Source organism: Petaurus breviceps, unplaced genomic scaffold, assembly GCF_028583685.1.
Source record: "Petaurus breviceps papuanus isolate PSGF00001 unplaced genomic scaffold, PetGlider_PUasm1.0 180, whole genome shotgun sequence".
NCBI classification, from domain to species: domain Eukaryota; kingdom Metazoa; phylum Chordata; class Mammalia; order Diprotodontia; family Petauridae; genus Petaurus; species Petaurus breviceps.
Genome location: NW_027185782.1, coordinates 1,884,697 through 1,899,912, shown reverse-complemented (window position 1 = coordinate 1,899,912; position 15,216 = coordinate 1,884,697). Strand labels below are relative to the sequence as shown.

Here is a 15,216-nt window from a genome sequence, read left to right as displayed (position 1 = left end):
ACATACACACAACACACACCCAACATACACATACACACATGAAATACACACACGGGAGACATACACACAAGACATACTCACCCAATACACACACGTGAGATTTACACATGGGAGATATACACATAACACAACCTAACATACACACATACACACATGAGATATACACATGGGAGACATAAGCGCAAGACACACTCACCCAACACTCACACAAGACATACACATGAGACACACTCACTCAACACCCCTCCACATCCAAACACCCACACATCCACACACCCACTTTTAGTCAGCCTTACCCAGAACTGGACATCAATGAACAGGGAATGATGAAGGTCTCCTGACTTCACTCTAGGTCATCTCCTGTTTGTGTTGATGGCCTGAATTCCCTTTGAGACAGCTTCATTTCCTCCTTTGTCAAATGATGGGTGCGACAGGCTTTACAGGAGTTGGCTGTGAAGTGCTTCCAAGAACCTCTGAGTGAAAGCAAGGGGAGGGGAGCACAAGAAGGGAGCATCATTTAGGGAGGAGAAGTCTTGGCAGGGACTAAAAGTCCCAGGCTTTGAGATCCATCTCTACCCCCAACCTGTGTGGTGACCTCCAGCAGGTCATTTCCCTGCCTTGGCCTTAGTTATCTGCATTTTGTGCCATATTTATTGACTTTATTTTTATCACACATATTTTTAAAATTAATGAATCAATCAATTTATTTATTTAATTTTAGTTTTCAACATTCATTTCCACAAGATTTTGAGTTACAAATTTTCTCTCTGTCTCTCCTTTACCCCCCACCCTAAGATGAAAAGCATATTGAATAGCCCTTCTCCCAGTCTTCCCTCTCTTATATCCACCCCATCCTCCCCCCACCCCTTTATTTTCTTGTAGGGCAAGATAGATTTCTATTTCTATACCCCTTTGCCTGTATATCTTATTTTCTGGTTGCATGTAAAATCAATTTTTAATATCTGTTTTTAGAACTTTTGAGTTCCAGATTCTCTCCCTTCTTCCCTCCTCACCCACCCCCACTGAGAGGACAAGCAATTCAATATAGGTTATATATGTGTAGTTATGCAAAACACTTCCATAGTAGGCCTTGGTTATCTAACCAGCAAAAGGAGGGTGTTGGACTAATCATTACATGGCCTTTAATGTCTCTTCTGGCTCAGATGTTCTGTGTTCTAATCTCATATCTAAGGATATTAGAGCTATTTAATGCAGAGATAGCATTAACAATGAGCCCTTTCCTTCCTGACCTCACAGCCATTCCTTCCCACTGGATCCTTCACTGCTGCATCCAAACATGTTCCAGTTCCCTGTCCTTAAAAATCCTTCTCTTACTAATATGGAAATGTTTTATACCATTGTACATGTATAACCTATATCTGATTGCTTTTTGTGGTCTGGGAGGGGGGAGGGAGGAAGGGAAAGATAGAATTTTGAGCCCTAATTTTTTTAAAATGTTAAAAAAATTCTTTTAACATGTAATTAGGGAAAAATGAAATATTACATATTTAAGAAAATAAAAAAATTCAAATTAACCATTAAAAAAATCTCTACACCTTGTCTTCTCTTGAAACTATCAGCCTGTAACCATCTTCCTTATTCACTGCAAAACTCACTGGATTTGGTTGTCAAGATAAAGTAGGTTCAATAGAGCACTGACCCCGGAGTCAGAAGGACCTGAGTTTAAACACAGCCTCAGACACTAAACACTTACTAGCCATGTGACCTTGGGCAAGTCACTTAACCCCAATTGCGCTGCCTTCGCCCCTCCAAAAAGCAATAAATAAATAAAATAAAACGAATTCTTAAAAAAAAGATAAAAGTAGGTTCAAACACCTCTCTTCCACTTCCTCCCTGTGTGACTTTGGGTAAGTCATTTCTCTCCTCTGAGACTCAGCTGTTTCTGTCAAATGGACCAAATGATCTCTGAAGTCCCTTCTCACTCTGATTCTGATTCCCCTACAAAAAGTTTCCTACATCTGTTGCTTGCATTTGCTTCTCACTCATTTACTCCTCAACCCCTTATAATCTGACTTCTAATTCTACTACTGTCCAGAAATGATTTTGCCAAAGGTCACCAAGGTCTTTTAATTGGGAGGCAGCCAGGTGGTGCGGTAGACAGAGTGCTAGGATTGGAGTGAGGAAAACCTGAATTCAGAAACTTATTAGTTGCATGACCCTGGGTAATCTCTGCTAGCCTCAGTTCACTCATTTGTAAAATGGGGATAATAATAATAGTGCCTACCTTACAGGATTCTTGTCAGGGTCCAATGAAATAACAGATGTAAAGCATTCTGCAAATGTAGCTATTATTAGGATTATTGCTAAATTCTGTAACTTTTTCTCAGTTCAAACTCTGCTTGAGTTCTCTTGTAGCATGTTATAACCACTGGCCTTCCCCATCTCCTTGGATACTCTTTCCGCCATGGGCTTCCACAACACAGCCTTCCTATATATCTGGTCACTCCTCTACCTCCTTTGGTACGTCATTGACTTCCTCTTCGGCAAATGTAGCTATTATTAGCATTATTGCTGAATTCTGTAGCTTTTTTCTCAGTTCAAACTCTGCTTGAGTTCTCTGTAGCATGTTATAACCACTGGCCTTCCCCATCTCCTTTGATACTCTTTCTGCCTAGGGCTTCCACAACATGGTCTTCCTATATGTCTGGTCACTCCTCTACCTCCTTTGTTAGGTCATTGACTTCCTCCCACTCTCTAAGTGTGGGTGTTTCCCTAGGCTCTGACCTCTGGCCTCATTTCTCTTTATACTCATCCCGTGCCCTAATTTTGCCCCAGCTACCAATCTGAATGACCGGATACTTGTTGGACATCTCTACCTGAATTCCTGCCTTGATGGCACCTCATTCTCTCAAACCTGAACTCATCATACTAACATGCCACTCCTACCAACTCCTCTGTTTCTATTGGTGGTACCACCATCCTCCTAAGCACCCACACTCAAACCTCTGACTCTTTCATCTCCTTCTCCTCATATCCTAATTAGCTGATTCTACTATTCTCACCAAATTTCTATTCTCTGTCCCCTTCTCTCTACTCACACAACTACAAACTGCGTTCTGTCTCCCATCACCTCTCACCTAAACTACTGCTATAGTCTTCTATTAGTTTGCCCCATTTTCATCCCTCCCTCCGCCAATCCACCCTCCACACAGCTGTCAAAATAGTTCTCTTAATGCACAGGTCTGGCCATGCCAGTCCCTTGACCAAAGACCTTTGAGGGCTCTCTATTGACTAAAGGATAAAATATTAAATGGTCTGGACCTCAAGACTTTCCACAATCTAGTTCCAACCTACCATCCCAGGTCCTTTTCACATGACTCCCTCCAAGAACTCTCGCTCAGAATGGACCACTAGCTGTTACAGAATCAAAGAACTTGAGGGTGGGAAGGGACCTCATTGACTATCCAGTCGAAGCTATGCATGAGGGGAATCCCACTATTATATACCCTGAGCAAGTGTTCTCTGAATTCAATATACCATTTCATCGAGTAGAAGAGACTAAAGATCTAGTTCAACCCCTACATTTTACAGGGGTGGAAACTGAGGCAAGAAAGGAGGCAATTTGTCTGAGATCACCCCAATGAAAAGGGGTAGAAGCAGGGTTCAAGCTGATCTTCTGACTCCAAGTTCAGTGCCCTTTTCACTATATTCTCCGGTGGCTCCCAACAGACTGCTGCATCTCCTACTTCTGTACATTGACACACATGGGCTAAACTAAAACCTGGAACATATACCCTCATCTCCAACTGAAAAACTCCTTTCATTTCACCAAATACGAGCTCAGGTGCCACAAAATTCTCTTGTTGCACCCGTCCTCTGTCCCCAGCTGAAGGGCTCTTTCCCCCTCACATTTTCATAGAGTACGTTGTCGGAATTTTTCTTTTGCCCTCTTCTAAGTCTGCTTTGGGTCCCGTTTATCTCTTCCTGTGGTCCCCTGTCCCCTGTAGGCTGCAAGGTCTGGTGGGGGGAGGCCAGAAATCATGTCATTTTGTCACCTTTGGATTTTTAGTGTACAGCAAGGACCTAATAATGTTGAAATGAATTCTGTGTTCTAAAAATCTCTCTGGTTTTGACATTATCTGATCTATGTTCTAAGGTGGAAGGCTTATAACCTAGGGTTTATAAGCTGTTTTTTTCTTTTTATATTTTGACAACCATATTTCAGTATAATTGGTTTCCTTTATAATTCCATATATTTTATTTTACACATTTTAAAATGCTATTTTAAGAAGAGGTTAGATTTAACCAGACTGCCAAAGGGGTGCGTGACACATAAATGGTTAAGAACCCTTCTCTGGGGTCTTTCATGGCTGATGCCATCTCTACTTGCAACAATGGTAGGGATGGAGGCAGGGCAGGTCTACCCCAGAGACAGTGACTTCTAGGGGGCGGATCTTGAACTAAGATAGACTGGCTGGTTATCTACACTGGCCCAAATTCACCACATAATTCCTTCCTCCTTGGCAAGGATTCTCTTTTAAGGCAGATAGAGCATGGCCTTCACACTAGTATTTTCAGGGGCAATGTTATTACTCCCACTTTACAGATGAAGAAACTTAAGCCAGACAGGAAAAATCTCTGTCTTTCACTATCTCTCTCAGGCCAGTGATGTCTAAATGGTACCCCTTATGAGTCACTTCTTATAATTTATGGTTGGGGGGGTTTGATGGGGAAGTGTGGGGTATGATGGGGAGGGGAATATGCTGTGTGTTTCAGAGGGTTAAGAACTTTTTAGCCATATAGAATGTACCAGTCAGCCTACTACTGTGGCACCCTAGACCTGGGTCCTGGAGGAGGACACTCTGACTGGTCTATGAGCTCAGAGCTGGATTAACCAAGAAACAGGAGGAGTTGGGGGTGGGTGTCCTTCTTGTACCTCAAAGTCTGTTCCTGGTACATGGTAAGGGAAGGTCACTTCCTGGGGTGCTCACAGCTCCTGACCCTTGACCCCACCAAGCCCTCATGTAATAATGAGCTCTCTTAGTCCCTCCCCCAGCATTAAATTCTCCATTGGGCATGGGTTAGAGGAAACATGCCATGCTCTCCCACATAAGGTTCAGGGGAGGCCCCTACCCCCTCACAGACCATCTGCTTTCCTTGCTGAAACCTGAGGCTTATCTGAGGCATCTGATTGCAGCTGCCCGGCGCCCGCTCGGCTCCGGAAACCCAGGCCTCACCACCTGCCAGGCCGGAGACGGGTCTGGGCACCTGGTGGTCAGTGGAGCCTAGACCACTGGGTGGGGGGGAGCCAAAGAGAGGGAGGGAGAAGGAGAGAGTTGGTAGATGTCTGTGTGTATATAATGTTTGCTCATGCAAGATGAGTATACATATATATGTATACACATGTATGTGTATGTATGTATAAGTGTCTTCATATAGATCTGCAATTTAGATGGAGAAGGGCCCTTAGAGATCACCTAATCCCATCCCCTCTGTTTACAGATGAAGAAACTGAGGCTCAAAGATATGTAATAACCAGTAGAACTAGGGTTCAGACTCAGTTCCTCTAATTCCACATCGTGCTTTGGGTACCACAGACTTCGTATCTATATAGACATCTATCTGAGGGCATGGGGCTCTCTGCCAGGGGAGTGGGACTTGAGGAGGGAAAGGCCCCAGCAATTCTGGGAAAAGGCCCAGCCCTAGCTTAGCTGACCTCCCTGTTGCTACGGCGCTTGGAGCCCTGATGTATGTCGTCTCCCTTACTCGGGGCCTCAATCCATCCCAGAGCCTGCCCACATCAGCTGGCAGTGGCTCGTGCCAGATATCAATTACCTGCCGCAGCGTTTCCTGGGGACACTAATTAACTATGGGTGCTTGATGAGGCCTCCTGGCTCATCCATTACTCACTGAAGGCTCCCGCCTTTCTCCAAGTGTTAGGCAGCTTGGCCCCCAAAGGTCCCAGATGAAGGGAGTCAGGGTCCCAGCTAGTCCTAGCTTGTCTGCCACTTTCCCCTAACCTTATCTTGTCACCTCCTTCCCAAAGTACAATCAGCCTCCCATTAGCAACAATCCTTGTCCCAGCTGCTTCACAGATTCATACAGCAGGGAAAGTCCTTAGAAATCATCTACCCCCCAGCCAAACAATGCTACTTACTGTTCCTCACAGATAACATTATCTCCTCCCACCTTTGAATCTTTGCACAGACTGTCTCTCATGCTCAGTACAACAGTTAAGAGTACTTAGCCTATAGTCAGGAAGACTCCTCTTTGTGAGTTCAAATCTGGCCTCAGACACTTACTAGTTGTGTGACCCTGGGCAAGTCACTTAACCCAATTTGCCTCAGTTTTCTCATCTGTAAAATGATCTGGAGAAGGAAATGGCTAATCACTCTAGGATCTTTGCCAAGAAAACACCAAATGGGGTCACAAAGAGTCAGACACAACTGAGAATTGCCCTCTCTCTCTTGGAACCCCTGGTTCCTTTCAAGGCTCAGCTCAAGGGCCATCCCTAAGCAGAGTCTCCAATACTCCTAGGATATTCTCCACGTACAGTGGGGCCTCCCCACCCCACTGCATATTTATTTTGTTTCTACTTATCTTTGGGCATGTTGGTTTTGCTCCCCTACAGCAGAACTTTGAGGGCAAAGTCTATTTCAGTTTTGTCTTTTTATCCCCAGTGCCTGGCACAATGGCAGATTAATAAATGCTTGGACTGAACTGAATCTAATTGAATCTGGTTCAACCCATTTTATAGGTAGGACAACTCGGGTCCATTAAGGAGAAGGGACGGGCCCAAGTTCCCATAGCCAGTCAGCCAGCTAAAGGGAATCAGAAACCACTCAGAGCCAGTAGGCTCAGGTTCAATGTCCAGAGTAAGTAAATAGCTACAATGCTACATTTCATTGGGAAACTGTAGCAGAGGAAACCTAAGAAGAAGAGATGCTTGCTACAATATACAATGAAGTGCAACACTGTAGCAAAAGATCCTCTCCAGCCCTGATGGGGCACACAGAACACAGCCTGTAAGAAAACTGACAAGGTCAGACAAGACTGAATGCAGCCTCAGAGGGCCAGGGGCTCTAAGAAGATTGAATGACAGAGCTGGGATAACCTTAAAACAAAGAATGTCCCCATCAGAAGGGGCCTGGCAACACAGAATGGCAGAGATAAGAGGACATAAAGGTCATCTAGTATAGGGGTCCCCAAACTGTAAGCCACAGACCCCTGGGGAGACCCCAGAGATACTACTGGGAGCAGCTCCTAGGTGGCAAAGTGGATGGACCACCGGGCCTGGAGTCAGACCTGAGTTCAAATCCAGATTCAGATACTAGCCGTGTTACCCTGGAAAAGTCACTTAACCTCTCTCTGCCTCCATTTTCCTTACCTGTAAAATAGGGATAATAATAGCATCCAACTCCCAGAGTTGTGAGGATAAAATGAGATGTTTGTAAAGCTCTTAACACACTGCCTAGAACATAATGCTTAATAAATCTTCCTTTCCTTCCTCCCTTTCTCCTTTCCTTCCTTCCTTTCTCCTTTCCTTCCTTATTTCTTTCCTTCCTTTCTCCTTCCCTTCCTTCCTTCTTTTCTTCATTTCCTCCCCCCACAAAGACTTTTTGAGCACCACACAAAACAACTTTCAGCAAAGGATTTCAGCAAAATCCCTATGTGTGCTCAAGCCCTAGCAATTTGTTAATGTGTGTATGTATATTTTTATTCAATCAATGGATATTAATGACACAACTGTTATTCCAGAGTTTGTGTGACATTTTTAGTCCAATATCCTCATTTTACAGGTAAGGAAACTGAGGCCCAGCCCAGAGAATTTAGGTATCTTGTCCAGGATTACACGAGTAGTATTAGAGCTGAGATTTTAATACAGTCTTCTGACTTCAGAGCTAGCGTGATTTCCTTAGCACTGAATCAATTAGGTCAACAGGGGGTATCTATATTTAATAAGGCCAAGAGTCATTGATTTAGTCCATTCCCTTCATTCTCCAGATGGGGAACTGAGAGTTGGAGAGGGAAAAGGCCTTGTCTAAGCTCATATAACCTGTTAGACAAGGTTAGATGTGGTGCTGGAATAGTACAAAGAGCTCTGGACTTGGAGTCAGGAGTCCTGGGTTTGACCTCAGACTGACACTTACTTGCCATATGACATTGGGGAAGTACTTGATTTCCCTGGGCCTCAGTCTCCTTATATGAAAAAAACAGAGTTCTAGATGAGACCCCTTTCAGCTCTGATTATATGGGAACCTCTTCATATAAGCCAGTGCCCAGTTCTTCTGATTTCCAATGCAGGCCTCTCAAAAGTCCAGCAAACTACTGTCTATGACCCTTCTTTCAGTCAGGCAGAATTTTAGCTAGTATCCCCAAAACTACTTATGAAGATTCCTCAAAGAGAGGGGAATGGGGAAGAGAGAGAGGACTTCACAGGATGATGATGCAACCCAGCCATGCAAGAAGAGGCCTGGCCAGTGTAAGGAGTGACTAAGGGGTGTTCTTGCCCAAAATGATGCCACATTCTCTCTCTGTCTCTCTATTTCCTCCCACTCTCTCTGTCTCTTTGTCTTAGGTGTGCCTGTTGACTCCCCAGCTAGCCTGGGAACTGCCCAAGCCCCTGGGGTGGGGCAGGGTCTGGTCTTCTGGTCTTCTTACTTCTACCATAGCTGATAGATGGTCAATAAGTGACCATAGCTTGTGCCTGGAGGAAGCGGTGCCCTCCTAGATCCCAATTCCTAGGCAGGAAAGGATGAGTGCTAAGGGGGGAGGAGGCTGAGGGGATTCCACTTCCTACAAGAAACAGGTGGACATGAGCCCTGGGGGTAACTGGTCTCGGCTGTTCCTCATTCAGAAGCCTCTGGGAGCAGAGAAGGGAGGCAAGAAAGAAGGGAAGGAGACCTAGCTCTCACACACGTCTGGATGATCTGTTGGGCACTCTCTGATTTGAGGGGTTCTGTCTCCTCCCCACTGAGCACGCCCATCACACACAGATAGCATACGCTGTACATATACCACCCTAATGTTTGTGTATATACATGCATCATGAATGTCCATTGTATCACACAAAACCAGCAGATACCGAACAAACAGAGTACACAGGGCACACAAACACACCAGTGGTACGTGCAGACATCCACAATGAACACCAATTGCTTGTATGTAGGCCCACAGGCACATACTCCATATGCATGGAATACCTAGGTGGCACAGCAGATAGGGCACCAGGAAGACCTGAATTCAAATTCAGCTTCAGATACTTACAAGTTGCGTGACCCTGGATAAATCACTTAACCCCTGTTTGCCTTAGTTTCTTCATCTGTAAAATAGGGATAATAATAGCACCTATTTCTCAGGGTTGTTGTTAGGATCAAATGAGATGATAATTTTAAAATGCTTATGTTAGATATTATTATTATTTTTACAAACACCAGGCATACCCATACAAAGGGCAGCATCACAAAGGCATCTCTCATGTTCACAATGCACACCCATTGTGGGTGCAAATACTGCACAAAATGTGAACACATAGGATCACGGGACTGTAGATTCCAAGTTGAAAGGAAGCTGAGAAGCTATTGAATCCAACCCTCCCATTTCACACATGAGGAATCCGAGAATGAGAGGGGAAGGTGACTCGTCTAGGGTCTCACAGCTGGTCAGTACCAGAAGCAAGATTCCTCTTGACCCCAAACCTAGAGCTGTGTCCAGGCCGCCTCATTCCACTGGCACATCCACACAGCACAGAGGCCAATGAAACACCCTCCACACAAGCCACACACAACAACCTGAGCCATTATACGTTTTCACACACACCAAAGTTACACTGATTTCTCAAACAAAAGCCCCTTTTTGCTCTCTCCACAATACACACATGCGTAAATGCTTGTGACCCTCATCCACACCCATAGATAGAATTCCCTGTCTCTCCGTTCTTCATAAAGAACCAAGCCTTCCCCCTAGCCTTAGAGTTCCAGGCCCTTCCTTCCCCCTCCACAGATCTCTGCCCACCCACCATCTCATCTCCTCCCTGCCCCCATGGGGGTAGTGGGGTCTGTGGGCTTGGGAACAGGATGTGGGGTCACAGAAGGTCGGCATGCCTGGAGGCAGAGGAATGGTCTTGGTGATGCCCCTCTTTGGCAGTTGACCACCCAGAAGGGCTGGGCCTGGAGCCAGAGGGGCCTTAGCCGATCCCAGCTCCACCCCCATAAAGAGGTATTGGGATATAATGGAAAGAACCCTGGGAGTCAGAGGGCCTGGATTCTAGTTCTAGCTCTGGTTTGGCTACTGAGTTGCTGTGTGACTGTGGGAGTGTCCTGTGCCTCAGTTTCTATATCTTGTAAAATGGGAATGCTGGACTAGATGATTCAAGGTCAGTGCTGAAACTGTGTGTTCCACATTGCTGATGACAGATGAGCGCCCCCACCTCCATTCTCTAGGCGAGGGAAAAGGGAAGAACCTGAGCAGTCTTTGGGGATCCCAATATTCCCAAGCAGTGCTCTGGGTAATCAGGGTCTCTTACTAAGACTCACCCACCAGGAACAAGTGCATAGCTGGGAAGAATTGATCTCAGAGTTTCTGCTCCATAGGAGGGATCGGATAACCAGGCCCTGCTCACAGCTGCTTCTGCCTAGCCTGGTTCTCAGTCTGTCTAGGAACTTGGCAAAGAGAATTCAGTGTCAATGAGGACTGGTAAATGAGGAAGCTGTCCCCAGGATCAGTTAGGTTGGATTCATTTACTAGAGGCAGAGGGAGGAAAGGAGAGATGACAGAGTGCTGACAATGGCAACAATTAGTCTTAATATAAGGCAATGGGAGGGAGTGCAAAGAACCATGAATTGGCTGGAGATTTGGGTTACGGTCCTCGGTATGCGCAGACTGGATGATATGCCTTGGTTCCAGGCAAGTCCTTGTCTGGACCTCACTGTTCTATAAAATGAGGGCTAGGTGATCTCTAAATACCTTTCCATCTCTGATATTTTATGTTCTATGGTTATAGTTTCCACCACTGTCTGTAACTCAATGACTTTAAGCCTGAGCCAATTGATAGCATGGATGCAAGTCCACTGCTGAGGAGAGCTGAACTGTGAGTCACAGGACCTGAGTTCAAATCTTGGATTTGCCAGGTTCTACCAGTAGGACTTTGGGCAAGTCATTTTAACTTCCATGGCTTCAGTTTCCCCACCTGTAAAATGACAGAGTTGGGACTCAATAGTTTCTAAGTTTCCTTCCAGCTCAATATCTATGATTCTATGATTTTTTCTAGGCCTCAATTTCCCCACCAGTAAAATGGGTAGAATAACTCCCATTCTACCTACAGAGTTGTTGTGATATGGGACAGTGAATTCAGAAACCCCCTCTGTACTCTACAGATCAGTTTTTATAAATGTCAGGGATAATGAAGGTATTACTATTAGCAATAATCTCAATTTGTACAGTCTTATTTATATGTTCTTCCAAATCACTTTCACATTCATTAACTTATAAGATCCTTAGATCAACCTAGTAAGGCTGGCATTAATAATTCTGCTGAGAGCCAAGGTTGGGGGTGGGGGGAGGAGAAGTCAGTCAATGTCAGTGGCCAAACTGGGACTAGAAGGCTGATCTCTTGACTCCCAGCTCCACCAGGGTGTGTATGTGCAGTTGAGGATGGGCATCCCTTGACATGAGGACTCCAGGGTTTATTAGGCCATAAAGGCATAGTGGCCAGGGGGTCAGGGTACAGAGAAGAGGAGGCAGGCCTGGGGGAACCAGGTTTGGGGCCAAGGCCTAGAGCCTGGGGCCTTCTCCCAGAGTCCTGGGGCTCACTATCGCCAGCTAGCTCTCTGGCTAATTAATTTTAATTACCGCCTTTCACTGTTTGGAAATTGGGCCCGTCAGGGAGAAAATCCAGCAGCAGCAGCGACTTGTAATTAGGAAAAGGGAGAGGGAGAGAGAGAGGGAGACACTGAGACACCGAGTCCTCGTATCAGTGAATCGTTTAAAGGAAATTAAAGTGTCATTTACACCGAGCATGTAATTAAGGGGGGGGGGGTAGCCCCAGCTGGGGGTTCTCTGGGAGTCGGAGGCTGGGGGACTCTGGGCACAGAAGAGGCAGGGGACTAGGGCTAGGGAACTAAGGATGAGTCCCAGGGGAGACAAGAGGTTGAGACTGGGGGTGGAGGCAGGTGGTTTAAGGGGAGCAGGAGACTGAGCAGAAGCTAAGGGGCCTGGTAACACAGGAAAGACAAAGGGGTATATGATATTTGGTAGAGCAAATGAAGCCTGCTTACCGGACACATTCAGGGGAAATTCCTCCACCTTGGAGGCTGGGCCCCTTTGAGGTGGGGGAGGGGGAAGAGGGGCCAGAATGTTTCAGACGATTCCACTAGCAGCACATCTCCCTGTCCCATCAGACTCAAAGCTCAAGGAGTGATTGAAAGGGAATCCTGGCCTTACAAACCATCCATCCTAGCTGAGTCTTTTCCTCTTGTCCTCAGCTGGCTCACTGAGTTGGAAGGCACAGTTCAAAGTTTCCCAACCTGAAATACATGTTTCCCCAGAGGTACAAGAAACTTGTCAAGGGGGTGTAGGAAATATTTGGTAAATAATGATATTATCCTATTGAAATATCCTGAAAGAAGTAGTCTGTGAGGAAAAGAAGTTATGTAGCTAATAAAGTTTTCTTCATGAAAAGTTAATCTCTCGAGATAGCCATGCGGTTCAGTGAAGAGTATACTTGAACTTGGAGTCAGGAAGAGTTATGTTCTAGTCTTGCCTCAGACAACTGCCTTCTGTGCGACCCTGGGCACTTTAAATCACTTAACCTTTCTCAGTCTCAGTTTCCTCATCAGTAAAATGGAGATAATAGCTTCTACCTCTTAGGGTCATTGTGACGATTAAATAAAAAAACACATAAAAAGTATTCTGCAAACCTTAAAGCACCACATTGCTGTTTAACCACGTCTGACTCTCTGTGACCCTGTGGCCCATTGCATACCAATACTGTCCAAGGGGTTTTCTTGGCAAAGATTCAGGAGTAGTTTGTCATTTCAGAGGCAAAGTGACTTGTCCAGGGTCACACAGCTAGTAAGGGTCTGAGGTGATATTTGAACTCAGGTCTTCCTGATTCTGGGCCCAGTGCCCTATCCACGAGCCACTAGCTGCCTCAAAGCACTATATGCTTAAGAGCTATGATTATTTATTTTATTTCTAACACATATATGCCTAACAAACTCTACCCCCTCAGGCCCACAAAGGGTCAAGGGATAGATTTCAGTAGGTCTGTGATGAAGATGGGAGGGGGAGGGGATTACATCTTTATTTTCATCAACCTCTAACTGAAATTTAGCATTTCCTTTAATTATAAATTTCACAAAAAGCAGAAAAAATTATTCTGAGGAGGGGTCCATAAAAGAGGTCTGTCCATAAAAGGTTAAGGACCCCTAGTCTAGAATATATTTCCTTTTATATCGAACAGGGGTTATGGCAATAATGAAAGCTTAAGGGGACTGGGACCTAAGGAGGTTAGGGTCCCTTATCTAATCTAGGTACTGCTTGTCCATGAGCACGTGGCTCATCTAAGGTCACATGGATTAGTAACAGCCACACAGAGACCAAGGCATTGTTAAATCCTCCCAGTTGCAGTGTCCTGGTGGTGCTGGGGAAAGAATACTGGGCTTGGAGTCAGGAGACCCCAATGAAGTCTTGGCCCCACTATTTCCTGGCTATTGGATTTGGACAAATTATTTCCCCTTTCTGGACTTCAGTTTCTCATCCATCAAAAGCAGCAAAGAGCCCCCTCACTATCGACTGACTTTACTATGGCATTTACGGAGCATTTTGCTCACTTTCATATATTACAGAATTAGAAGGTCATTATTTAGGCTAGTTCACCTCTCTGGGCCTCAGCTTCCTCATCTGTAAAATGGGGATAACAATGATCACATTACCTGCAGGTTTTGTTTCTTCAAAGCACTTAAAAATTCTAAAGTACTAGAGAAATTTGAGGTATTGTAGTTCTTGTGATTCTGGCATTCGGTGAGCAGGGAGTGGAGAAGCTTAGAGGAAGAGAGAAGGCATCCCCGAGGGCTGGGGGAGTCCAGGAAGGACTTTTTCTTTGGGTCTTTGCTTTCTCACTGCCCAGGAGAGTGCTTAGTATTACTGGATGAATAACTGAATGAATGACAAAGCGGGGCTATATCCTCCAGCCTCTTACTCCAAGGTAGCATCTCCTGTATGACCCATTTCCTTGCTCCTTCCCGTCCAGTGTCCTGAGATCCACCCCACTTCTTCCTTCCTTCCCACTTTCCTGGCAGCTCAAGTCCTTGGAATTCCTCTGGCCTTGGGGAGGAGCTTTGTTGGGGGCTCCAGGGCCTCCAATCCTCCCACCTTCAGGCCATGCACTGGGTTGTAAGGATTTGGAGAAGAAACTGACTAAGGTGGCACCTGGTCCCTTATTAACTCTCTCAGGACCCTCCTTATTCCTTTCCCAGGCTAAATCATTGACCAACTCAGCAATTCTACCCAAACATCCCCCAAGTATACACATGGTACCAGGGTGGGGGAGGAGGAGGTGGAAGAGAGAGGCTACCGGGACAGTTACTCCTTTAGTGCTAAGGAAAGTCTTATTTGGGACAGTTAGGTAGCGCAGTGAATAGAGCACCAGCCCTGGAGTCAGAAGGACCTGAGTCCAAATCCAATCTCAGACACTTAACACTTACTAGCCCTGTGACCTTGGGCAAGTTACTTAACCCCAATTGCCCTGCCTTCCCCCCTGAAAAAAAAAAGTCTAATTTGCTGTTACCTTTGACAAGTCACTGTCCCTCAGTTTCATCCTCTGTAAAACAAGGGGGCTTGAAGCAGATTTGGAGCCAGAGGACCGACCAGCTACTCACTACCTATACTCAGCAGTCAAGTTACCTCTGAGTTTTCTTTAGTTTTCTCATCTGTAAAATGAGGTTAGACTAGATAATGTCCAAGATCTCTTCCAGCTTAAAATCTGTAAGCTTACATATGTCTAGAATGTGCCTTCCAGCTCTGACATTCTGTGTTCCGAGATTCCTTCCAGCTCTGACAATCTATGTTCTCTGGCTATGATTCTAAACCAGCCTGAGTAAGGAGGGGTTGGGGGGAGGTCGTGGGGGGGAAACACAATGGGAAACTCAGTGTGCGTCATCGGGAAGGGGAGCATTAAGGGGCCTGGCTCGGTGCTGGGAACGGAAGGCAATCCAGTCCAAGGACAAGAACAAAACAAAAGCAGAGAAAGAGTCC

The 15,216-nt window shown here is 45.5% G+C and overlaps 1 protein-coding gene across 4 annotated transcripts in view; it reads right to left on the bottom strand.

Annotated features, from left to right (window-relative positions):
* SEMA6B (semaphorin 6B) overlaps positions 1–15,216 on the bottom strand; it is a 44,705-nt gene that overhangs the window by 16,098 nt on the left and 13,391 nt on the right. For 2 of the 4 annotated variants that reach the window (XM_069086778.1, XM_069086779.1), the window contains one exon: positions 297–473. In XM_069086778.1, the coding sequence (XP_068942879.1) occupies positions 297–310 (14 nt within the window). In that variant the 5' untranslated portion in view covers positions 311–473. Of the gene's footprint in view, positions 1–296; positions 474–14,749; positions 15,042–15,216 lie in introns of those variants that run through there. The other 2 variants (XM_069086780.1, XM_069086777.1) reach the window with 2 other exon arrangements.